General features: G+C 43.9%; 1 protein-coding gene across 1 annotated transcript in view; it reads right to left on the bottom strand.

Moving 5' to 3' along the window:
* Positions 1–12,547, bottom strand: part of ZBED1 (zinc finger BED-type containing 1) — a 168,408-nt gene that overhangs the window by 42,318 nt on the left and 113,543 nt on the right. Inside the window, exon 5 of the mRNA XM_082304355.1 lies at positions 4,436–4,643. Coding sequence (XP_082160481.1) covers positions 4,436–4,643 — 208 coding nt within the window. The remainder of the gene's footprint in view (positions 1–4,435; positions 4,644–12,547) is intronic.

The raw sequence follows: 12,547 nt of genomic DNA on the forward strand, positions 1-12,547 counted from the left end.
CATTAGAGCTACAGGGAAAAAATACAGAAACTATCTGGGGACTGTACCAGCTTGGAGAGTTACAAAAAACAACAGTTCCTTCTGCAGTGAGAGAGCAGAGGAAAGAGAGCAGAAAAAGTGTGACTAACTGTTCCTGAATATACGGGAGTGGTGAACGAGAAAAGGAGCTGTGTTACTGTGGCTGAGGAGTTCATAGATCTGTGATTCACAGCATTACAGGGCCCATTTGGCATGCAAAAAGAGAGGATGATGAAAGGAATAGTTAGTCATGGAGACAAAGTTACACACAATACACAAAGATGCTACCCCTGGGAAACGGAATATATTCAGGTGTGACCCACAGCCTGGGAAAGGGAATAAGGTCATCTTTCTTTATTTTCCTAAAATTCTTTCTTACTTTGGTAGTAGAGTACTTGAAGGAGTGCCCTCCATCCCAGCCTTCTAGGAGCACCATGAACTCCAGCGCACTCTTCAAGCCTATCTCAACCCAAGAGGATGGCACAATGTTCTTCAAGCTTTTCCTAAAACCAGACAGCCATATTCTCTCATGACCGTATTTTTTTCTTCTCTCACTTTAGAAAGTATTATTTAAGGCAGGCAAAAAAGGAGAAAAGGACATCCCAGCTATGCTGTTAAGAGTGCACTGTGTACTACCCTCAGCATGTAAATGCTGAAATCACCACTGTTGAAACGCTTGCAGATAGCGTTTCTGTTAAACTTTCACCTCCTTGAAAACAGTCGTATTCGAAGTAGGGATGAAGGAGAATGATTTGCCTTAGGGATCCCCTTGTCGACTCATGTGATTGCTGTTGAAAATGGTCTGGATCTAAAAGACCACAAAGGTGTTTGATGTTCTTCATATATCCTTCAGCAAAAGAACTGGGAGAACAGTCATTGCTCTTGTGCGTTTGCATTTTCAATAACACACATGAAACAAGCTATGCCCTGCCAGTTTGGAACAAGCTCTGTCCTGCCTTGATGTACCCATGCTGTGTCTCTTTTACTGGTGTGTGTGAAGAGGATGGGCAGGAAGGGGAAGAAATGACGTTCATAAGGGAGAAACAGGACTGGGGCTAGGGGGAGAAGATAAGAAGAAGATAAATGGAGAGGAGGAAATGAATGGAGAGGGTGGAACAAGACACTCCCCCGCCAAGAAAAAGAGGGAAAAATTATGAGATAGGGAGGGAAAAGGCAATGGAGACAAAAAAGCTCAAAAGACACAGATGAAGATGAAACTATGAACATAGAAATCAAGTACACATGCATGAAAAGAGAGATAACAAAGGAAGAAAAATAATGTAAAATGCAAGGAAAATCAAGAAAAAATTAAATTAACCCTTCTGCAAAAAAGGAGCTGAAAAGAGAACCATGGCATAAATCAGATTGGTAAGATGGCAGAAAACAAATCAAAGAGGAAATGTGGAAGACAGTAGCACAAGCTGCATTTAATACTGTTTATGGGACAGACCTTACAACAATTATTTGTTATGCTGGTGCTCTGTGGTCACTGTGATGACTTCTGGATGACTTCTGGCTTCAGAGCAGAACTCTGAGAAGCAAGTACAAGCAATGGGAGCAATGGCCACAACTGTGACTGCCAGCCCAGAGCCTCCTGAATGGGAGAACGATCCCATAGAAAAATCTGTGGTAAAGCAGAGAGCTGAGCCTCAGTTTACTGTCTCCTTTATGTCAAGGCAGTCTTCTGCCTTTCCTTCTCTGCCGTGTTTGATGGATGGATCCCTCCTCTGCCACCATCACTCACCTCCAGTTTGGACACTAGCCCAACCAAAATCTAGGAATAACGGGACAAGAACATGGTAAATGAGTCAGTCTGCTGCCACCGGTAATTTTTCCAGCACAGAGTACGGCCCCCTTTCTCCACTGTGAATAAATGACTTCAAATTGTTTTGCTGCCTCCCTGCAAGGTTAGGACTACCAGCCAATCTGGGAACATACACCCAAGTCGTGAAATGAATTATGGCTATCTAGTGCAACTAAGGAAAAAGCCAGTATAAAATTTTTAGAAAGTTTTCCCATTCACACAAGCGGCAAAAATGAGGGATGGCATCACTGGGAAACTGTGGCAATTCGTGGAACGCTATCATATCACAGTGCTCACCATGGGTGTCTTCACCACATCCATTAAAGCTCTTAAATGCTGCTCTGAATCACAAGGCGTCTCCGAGGCCCTGTGGTGTAGGCAATGCCTGTGTATGGTACCCCGCAACAGTCCTCCAGGGCTGCTAAACCACCCGCTCATGCTGTAGGCACATGCTCAAACACACAAGTAATCTCACTGTTTTTAGCAGCACTGTTTATGTGATAACTAACCATTTGCCTGAGTGGGGGTTTATCGGCAGTTAGGCTAAAAAAAAAAAAATCAACCAGGAGTATCTTCTTCTGTCTGAACCAAGAAAAGGTTTGGAGCTGAATCCACAGCCTGCTCTGGGTCCCACCGGTGTACCTGTGTGCTTGGAAAGCAGGCACCGCTGCTGCCCCTGAGCAGTTCAGAGCATCCATGTGGGAAAGAGCAGGCAAAATCAGCCAGAGTCTGTCATCCTTCATGTCTCTTCTTACACCAGTAAAGTTGAAATGTAAAGGGCAGGGTTTGGTGCAAAAGCTGCAGGTAAATCTTACCGGTATACTATTACTTTTTACATCAGATTGGTCACGTTCATGCTCAACCATAACTTTCCTAACTGAAACATTTCTGGTTCCTTTAAAATATGAGTTAATAATGACGAATCACAGGTAAGGCTGATCCTAAATTAAAGAGGCACAGTGCAAGGCTTTGCTATAATCAAGGAAACTACTGTTATCTAGAGACACAGAACAGCCACATTTAATTTTGCATTCTGCACTTTAGCCCAAAGAAATACTAATTACACTCCCCTTAGCCCCCTTGCGTGGTGCCATCCAGCACATGCCCATCAGAAACAATGAATACATACATCAAGTGAAGAGTAAGGGTAATTCCCTGTGGTTGTTTTGCACGCAAGAGATTAAACTGAGACTACCCTGCAGAGTATAAACAATGTGCTTGTAATAAAACTGATGCTGTAGTATGTAATCAGAAGTCAAACAGAAAGTTTGACGTGCTTAATGCAGCATTCATATGTAAAATGTCTGCAGTGGAAACAGCTCAGCCCTCTAATTTCAGTCTTTGTTCCAAAATGAAACCTCGGGCCAGGTGCCTCTGAACACGTGCTGAAGCCCCTGTCAAAGGACGGAGACAGAATTTCTCCATGGAAATGATGCAAAACTCAGACTGGCTCTGTGCAGGCAGAAACGCTCTGGAGCCCATCAGAAGACAGGCTCTGTTTGAGCCTGTTAGTAAGCACGTAATTGCCACACGTGACTGCATGGGAAAATTTTGAAATATATCTGTTATCCTGCCTGTTCCTCAATTAACTAAACAACTCTACACGGTTCCTGTATGACACCCGAGATATCTACCGCATCATTTGATGTCTTCCTAATGTTAGAAATATTCCATAGACATTTATCCACAGTTTTCCTAAATGAAAGTAGTTGGACTGAATGTGGCCATGCATTTCAACTCATCTTACCGGGTTAAAAATCCAGGACGGCTGCGCACTTGGATCTCAGTGAGCTCTCAGGGAAGTGCAGGGGGTGCTGGGGCTGCAGCATTTGCAGTGGATCACCGGGCTGATGTGTGAGAGGGCAAGCACCACGGGGACGGGAGGGATGACACAGTCCGGGGACGGGAGGCAGGCAGGGAAGCTGGAGAAGGGCTGTGAGGGAGGCAGAGGTGGGGGACCAGAACGTCAGGAGCGGTGCAGGACGAGGTGGAGGGAAGGGAGGATGGTGTGCCAGGAGCTGCAGGCCAGTGGGCAGAGCTGCCAGGGAGGAAGGAGCAGCAGGCAGTGTGTGGGCTGGGCGAAGCTGCCAGGCAGCCGGGCAGGTGGGGCTAGCTGCCCCCCCCAGAGCCAAGTCAGCAGCCCTGCGCTCAGCAGGCAGGGACCTAGTAGCCACAGGCATCTGTCTGCACCCATCTGAGGATCAGGGCCTCTACGTATGCGTTCACTTGAGGACAAAGTCTATTAGCATTCGCCCAAGCCATTTTAAAACATCCCAGTTATTGAGAGTCTCCCTGATGAGGCAGTGAGGAGTCCAGGCTCTGCACCACAACCATCACCGCAGTGTAAACATCAGAAAGGAAGGAAGGCTTTCAAGGTTCAGAATAGAAGACTTAGTTTACAAGGTTATGAATTATTTGTATCTTTGGCTGAAGGCTGCAAGCTTTGCTCAAGTCTGAAAGATATTTAGCAACTGCTTGAGAATCACCATCCATTTTTAAAAAAAAAAAAAAGGCAACAAAACCTCCCACATTCAGTATTCAGTAACAATTGTCTTGGAGTTTAATCTGCACACCCTTACTGCAGATCAGTGAACACGAAAAATGGATCAGTACCTGCTTTGTAAGTCGTTCAGGTGCAATTTGCCTACATAATGGGTGGCTGATGAGACAGTGATGATCCTAGCGTTGTGACTGTGCGTTCCTGATTGCTCCAGCGTATCCAAGAGGAGGTTAGTCAACAGGAAGTGTCCCAAGTAGTTCAAGCCGAAGTGCTCCTCAAACCCATCCTCCGTCTTCCTTTCAGGGACCAGCATCACCCCAGCTGGAAGAGAAAGTAGAGGCAAAACCTGTTGATTTATTGCAGAGAAGGAGCAACCTAGAAGGAGCACGGATCTCCTGCTGCAGAGTGTAAACACGCATTTACAGCAATGAGTGACTGGTGATGGCATGTGAAGTGTAAAGCTGACACTGATTGACTCCTGCCAAGAAAAATGTCAAAACCCCCCTTTAGTTCCTTTATCCAGAAAGCAGGTAGACTGACCCTCTTCCTCCCTCCCTTCCTCTCTCCCTCCCTGCAGAATTGTGAGGATAAATGAGTTCATTTGTGAGAAGTGTTTTGAAGACATTAAAAGTTGAGTTAACCCATTGCTGTCGTGCCAGAACTCAATGCTATAGATCCACAACAATAATTAATCCATCTACAATAGGTGGGAGCTGGGTCATCCCAACATTCCTTCCATCAAAGAGCTCAGAGCAGTGGAGACAAGACCAGGCTGAGCAGCAGACCTGCTCTCCCAGATGGCTTTCTGCTGAGTCCTGGCTGGAGTTTAAAGATCTGTTGAGTCTTCATCTGAAATGTGCAAATTCTACCTCACTGGTGTGTGTGTGTGAGAAAAGATGTAGTAAATTTACCCAATATATCTTAATTACTGTGCTTACAAGCAGCTGCATATTGAAATGAGGTTTTGGCAATATTTTTGCATATATTTCTAAAACCCACAATTTTCAAACTCAGTGCCTAAAATAAGTGTCTACATCCCTAGCACACGATGTTGATTTCAGCATCTTGCAGAGAATCCTGAGCTCATGCATAAACTGTATCGTGCACTAAGGCTGTGTGGGGGATAGCTATCCCGCTCAATTATAATGTGGACTTGAATGTTATAAATTATTCTAATGTTATTAAAATTTAATTATGGTACAAGTGGACCTGACCTTTGTAATTTACATGTAGATGGACGTGGCTCATGGAGAATGATGTTGCAGGCCATTTGTCTTCTCTCTAAAACACATGGGTATGATACAGCAGAAAGGCCACCTCTGCTCGCAGACATGAGAGAGTGTCACCTTCATCCTCGTGCTACTTCATATGTCCATTAAAAAGCCTTTAACATCTCATTTCTTGACGTCAGCCCAATGATGGCATATTAAATTACCATTTTAAATTGCACAGGCTATGTATCAGCACCATTCCTTCTTGGGGGGGGGTCTCACCACCTGACAGTCCTGCTTTGTTACTGCTGCTTGGGCTGAAGAGGAAATATTTTCAGGATCTTTTTAGCGTGGCCAACACCCATACTGATTCACCTATGGCTGCCTGTTGCTTAATGGAGAAACTAGAGAAGCAGTGTGAGGGAAAGAAATGAAAGACGAAAGTGCACACAAAAGGTTTGGGTGTAACACAGTATACCTGCATGCGGAGACCTTAAGGCTGAACATAAGCGATGCTGGCTGATGGTATGATGAAAGAAACACAACACAAGTTACATGACCGGGCTCTACAAAAGCTCTGATTGGCATCTCTCTCTGTCATTACAGCCACTCTCCCAGATCCCTCAGAATGACAGGAAAACCCAGCTGCCAGGTGTGGTTCCTCTGCACATCAAATCTCAACTTTAACAATGGAAAGACACAAATTAGAGGGGGTCTGGTCGGGTGTCCTGTTGTATTCTCCTTCCTCAGCAGTACTTACTCTGATGCATGGTGCAACTCCTCACAGAGTTGGAAACAGATTTCCATTTCCTCCATAACCTTCATATGCGGCATATAATGATATCCAGAACAGTGGCCAGGACTGAACATTAGCATGAAGGGCACGGACAGACAGAAAGGTGAAACAAGTGCTGCTGCAACTTTTTCTTGTTTTCTGGGAAGAAGGAAAGGGCGGGAAGGGCAACAAACTCCCAGCTCCCAGACCAAGTCTCAGCCTGCTACAGTGCGAGTTTTAGCAAAGACAGGGCTTAGCATGAGCTGTTGGAAGGCAGATGGGAACAGCATCACATCTCTGAGCACCCAGGCTGGTACAAGAAAATGATCTGCATCTCTCTGAGGCCCATCTTGCCCTCCAAAGCTCTGAAACTTGGAAAAGGTGGGAGGAAGCAGTTTGCCAGAGGTCTATTTGCCAGAGGTCTCTTTGCAGCAACACTGGTAATACGCAAGCCCAAGAAAAGGCGGCCAACATAAAACAACCTGGGCACAGCAAAGTTGATGTGAACCCCAAATGCTGCTTCTGCATCTGCCGGGCTGTTGCAGGACTCACTATAGGCACCTCCATGCACACACACACTTCTGCCAGCCGAGTCAGACAGAGGGATGGAGGAGTTTGTCTGGAGAGAAGTGCAGCGGATGCTACAGCCATTCAGCTTTGCATCACTCACATCAGCCCCGAGGACGCCTGTGCTACAGCAACTGCCCCTCGACCTCCAGAGAGGTGCGGGATTTCAAGAGCACATAGAGGCTCTGCCCTCCACCCCAATTAGTCTCCACCATCTGTGCTGCACGTCCTGGAAGCAGAAAACAGATCTGAGCTCAGGTCAGGAGATGGAAAAAATTTACACTCGTGCAACGCACAACTGTTAAGATACATATTCCAGAAGATTATTTTGCTCATTCTTCAGGAGCTTCCTCTGAGCAGAAATTGTGGTCAAGTCCTTGGGCAGGCACAATCACCTCTGCCTGCGTTCGCTGCTACTACAATTCCCCTTTTGTCTTCAAGAGCTGGTAAAATAATATTAATCCAAAACACCTTGGAAATTTTTTTTTTTTTTTGTTAAAGGCTCTCATCTTTGAAGTGGTTCATATCAAGGCTATCAAAAAATCTTGCCCTGCAATTTGAGGGCAGTTTCTCCTATTTGAGGAGAAGCCATTTTAGTTCACTGAGAGCGAGTGTACAAAGGAACACCCAACAGGCAACTGAACCTGGCTGCTTCTCTGACAAAAGGGAAAACCTTGTAAGTGTAGCAGCAAGCTCTCTTTTTTAAATTATTAACTACCTAACATTCAGTAGATACTAAAAGTGGCATGCTATTGATTTTCTTTTGTCCAGAAACATCATCAGCTTTACTCAAGGGCCCCAAATGGTAACTCAAAGAACGAAAGCTGCTTCTATTTTTAATTCTTTCAGTTAACCTAATACCATTTGAAACATTAAAATATGCCTTTTTTTTTTTTTTTTTACCTCTTCATTGTAAACTAAGAATTATTTTGCTTATTCTTCTGGTATGGAATCCATACAATCCAGTATCTTTCTGATTTTAATTATCAACGCTCAGTCTTCACAGTTTTTTGAAGTGCAAGTGAAATTTGAAGTGGCAGCACACAGACCATTAATGTCAACCACCTCAGTTCTGATACAACTTTCTTATACATTTTTCCCTCTGATTTAGCTGGATTGTTTCCAGAGGATTTATTTTTAAAAATGTCACCAATATCAGCATGGCATTAGAAAATGAGTTAATAAGTAAGCTGAACATGAGCTTTTACTTTGTAACTGATTAGCTGTTATTCAAATATTCAGGGAAAAGACTGACAGTATGCATGCAGAAAACTGCCTAAATGACACATGGATGTGTGATTTTGCAAGAGTAGAAATAAACTAGAATAAGGAAAATATTTTGCCGCATAACTATGCTGAACAACTGTTCTTCTTACAGATATAGTAGTACATTCCAATGGGCTGCAGTTATGCATTTATTGTAATATGTTCAAATTATACACTTTTTAATTAGCTATAATGAATTAAAAAAATCTATCCTTTTTTACTTCTATAACTAGGCAATAGTAATTTTTTTTCTCTCAAAGAATGAATACACCTCAAGAGAACTGTCTTTGTAAACAGTCATTTATCACGATTTTCTATAAAAGATTCTAATGAAACTCTTGGGTTGGGATCCATCAATGAATTAGTCCTACGTGATTTTAAGAGCATAATGGATCTGATAGTGCACACAGCATAACCAAAAAGTTTATGACAGCTGTAAATATTACAGGCCAGGCATATTGTATTTTTATTGGGCTATATAGGAGAATTTGTACCACGCCTGCCTGTACTGCAGATGATGGTAAACATCACTGTAATTCCTGTACCTCCCACTGCAAAGACATCCTTCAGCTCCATTATAAAATATGTTTTAAGAGCTTTACAAATACAAGTATTTCACTCATCTAGATTTATTTACAGTGAGCTACTTGGAGGTTTTTAAAGGTAGTTCTCTCAAACTCACTACAAAAGAAAGATTTAAAATCTTTTTCTCAGATGCAGAACAAAATGTCTTCCTTCCCAGCCAGGCTCACAGAACAGGGTTTGGAGGCAGGGCCCCCACATGCAAATCCTTTTATCCCCAGCAGCACAAAGGCTGGGCAGAAAACACAAGAGGTCAACTGCATACCCTTATGTGCAACACCTTCACAGCAGGAGGTAAACCTATATAATCACATTCACCCAATTCTTGCTATTTACAAGAAAGAGATACATACTGTACCAAAAAATTTCCCAAGAGGAAAACTTAATAGAGACAGTAACTCTGAGTAAAAGTACAAAGGCATTTCTCTGTACAGGCTTTGTAGTGGTGTAGCTGATTCATTTAGCAGCATCTTCCATCCCACGAGTGCAGCCACACAAGTCGACCCACCTCACTTAACAGAGCGTCAAAACCGCTCTGCTCTGCCCACCCATACACCAAAAGATCTACGGGTGGATCTATCTAGCTATAGAATAGTATAGCCCTCTTCTTTCCTGAATAGGGACAGCTGTAGTGGAGTGAACGTCACAGTAACCATACAGCAGCATCCCCTGGCTAGGCTGCCTACACTAGATTGCTCGTTTCACCTTGTTCAGTTGGGCTATGCTATCCCAGAATATGCCTGTCCTGTGGATCTCTCCTGGCTAGTGAGCAATGAGAGGGTACAATGCCTTATTAGAAGAATTGGCCCCAGAAGCACCTACTGGCGACACAACCGTACTCACATAACTGCTTTTTACAGGTATGCCTGGTCTGGGCTGCAGAGAGGTGAATTTACAGCACTGCTGCGACATACTGCTTGCTAAGCTAGGTCCGTGCTGAAGCATGGCCCTGCTGAAGCCAAGAACAGTGTGCCACTTCCCAGCCAAAGCTCTGGGCTGTGCTCCCCTCCCTCGCCTACCCCCAAAGTCTGGTGACCCAACACTGATCTTATCAAGGAACAGTATGTGTTCAGCAAGGAGGGGAGAGGCTCAGCCCCAGTCATGCATATCAGCTTCATCTGCCTCTCTGCTTCCCTGCAAACGGTAAGTTTGTTCTCCCTAATTTTCTTACCCAGCCACTCTAGCTCCTTTGTGTCTGAATCTCATGAGATCTCACTCTGCATCCTGCAAGCATCTGCCAGTCATACGCCTGGCTTGCCCTTCCCTTGCTTCTGAGGCTCGTTTCCTTACGGGGCTACGATCTGTGGCTCTGAGGCTCCCACCAGCTTCCCCATCCCCTCTTCAATATCAACCAGATGTGACACAGGGGCAGATGAGAATTAATTTGTACAAGTTATGTTGAAGTTGGTGGCCAGACAGAAGAAAGAGGTTCCAATCACGTCCCCACGGGGTGGGGGGATAATTCTCATCTCTATTAAATGTCAGTAAACTTGCAAAAAAGACGTCAAGAATTCCCTCACTGCAAGAAAAGGTTCAATCAGTTTGTGCACAACAGAGACTCTAGTCCTCAAGATAAGGATTAAATCCTTATGAATTACGTGGTGTCTAAGCACTTGCAAACTCTGACTGACACCTCTCCTTATAGTTCAAACATGCCTAATGACTCTCTTCCTTCTCACTATCCAGCCCAGCTCACTCCCTCCCCCCCATACTTGCTCTCATATGAATTTCCTGACATTGAACAAGAATATATGCTATATTCATAGTTTAATTCTGTTAAAGTCTTTCAATCAGCAAACTCAAATGTATTGCCATCAAGTTTTCCCCCATCCTAATGTCTCCCACCTGACAGTCCTGTTTCCCTGCATCAGCTCTCCACTCCATCTTCTGCTGTCTCTCCCTTAAAACCTCCCAGTCTCAACCACCTCTCTTTTATTTCAGTTCTCCACACCAAGGCTTCTTGTACAAATATGCCTCTCTTGGAAGTTAGTCTTGTCCCATCTGCATTCAAACCGGGCTTCTTCCTCTTCCATGCTACAGGTTTTGTCACTATGCCTAAAAATGCAAAAGCCAGCTCTTCCAGAGAGATGCAGTCATTAGCCAATTAAGGTCACCAGCTACATCAGCTCACCAGCCATGTCTGGTGAGACGTTTAGGTCCCGAGAGTGCTGAAATCACATCCCAACTCCACAGTCGCATTCCAGTTGTATATCAAGGCAAAACCCAGACACCCATCACCTCCCATCCACCTCTCCCCACCCTGTAGCCTGTTTTTCACGGGACAGAAACTTATCACGGAGATCGTGGAGGACCCAGGCCCCTAGTCTGGACAGTGGAGAGACCGGGAGGAGCCTGAAGCAAGCCACAGTGCCAGCTCCACCCCAGCTCAGAGGTAGCCACAGGGAGCAGAGGGGATGCTGGTGCCCAGCCTTGCTGCCGGTGCCTTTGCCTACACACAGTACTTCCCACCACAGCTCAGGGTTGTGACTTCACGAGAAAGACCTGCTCAGTCTCGACTCAGGACATGCTTGGTAGAGGCAAAATCTTGACTGATTAAAACTTAAAAGATGGTTTTCAAACTGCCGTGCTTAATAGGCTTCTGACTCAACCCAGCATGGGAATATTCCATGAGTGGTGAAAGGTGCATCTGCCTCTGACACAAAGGCAGCATCTTGCCTGCATTCAAGTCCCCATTCCAAACTGTGATAACACCAGAGCCTTTCTAAAGAAACTTGCCATCATTTTTTACATTAAAAAAAAAAAGAGAACCACCCCAAGATGTTTTTCTTATCATTCTTGGAAACAGATGAATTCCTTTATCTGGCATTACAAAAAATTAAATAAAAACAGATGAGCCTTAGGCAAATGCTTGGCATAGAAACTCTTAGCCCAAACATTAAAAAAGTTTGGCTAACTAGTAAAGAACTGAAAATTGAGTAATGTCTACTGCTAGTGCTCCCAGACTCACCTATAATGCTCACAAGGGTGAAGTGGACTGTATTAGCTGTTCCAAAGAAGGTAAAGCAATGCATCTTTCCACTGAAGACAATCTCTTAGTTTATCAGTGGTTAAAGACAAAAAAGAAAAAAATGCAGATAATCCACATTCAAGGACTATGAGAACAGCAACCAAGTCTTGGTAGGTTCAGCACAAAACGGAACAGGCTGCAATACCTCCTTAAGAACAGATTCACTTTCTGATTCAATGTCGTGCTGCTACATAGAGAACGCAGAAAGCACAGGCTAATTCCCTGGAAAATCCATCGGTTAAAAAAAGAAAATATGATCCACAACTGAGATTTTGTTTTCACACTAAAATAAATCAGAGAATTCATAATTGGGTCTGGTTGGAAAAAAAACCCCTTTGTTTCCTAAAAATATGCTCAGTAAGTGTTTGGTTGGCACAATGGTGAGTTATCCCACTCACAATCAGAAAATAGCAAAGTCACTCACAGCTTTCTAATTCAACGGGAAGTTCTGTTAAAAGCAAAATATCTTGTTTTGCAATTTGTATAAAAAATATTTTTACCTAAAAGCTATGAAAGGATTAGGTAAGAATAAAACACGGCTCACTCCTGCCTCTCAGAAAAGCCAGTGGCAAATGTTCCACACACTTAAGTAGAACCGGTTGGGTTTCTTAATCCATCAATAGCTGAATTTTGTATCTGTCTTCCACTGATAATCATTCACATTCAGGACTTAAAAGCAAATGGGTCAACAACCTGCAGCATGTGGAGCCTGAGATATTTCCCTTTTCACAAAGTGTTTGATATCACAGACATAGAAAAAGCTTTGGAAATAATTAGAAAGACAAAGATAGTATCA

Source organism: Platalea leucorodia (assembly GCF_965183815.1).
Source record: "Platalea leucorodia genome assembly, chromosome: 2".
Taxonomy (NCBI): domain Eukaryota; kingdom Metazoa; phylum Chordata; class Aves; order Pelecaniformes; family Threskiornithidae; genus Platalea; species Platalea leucorodia.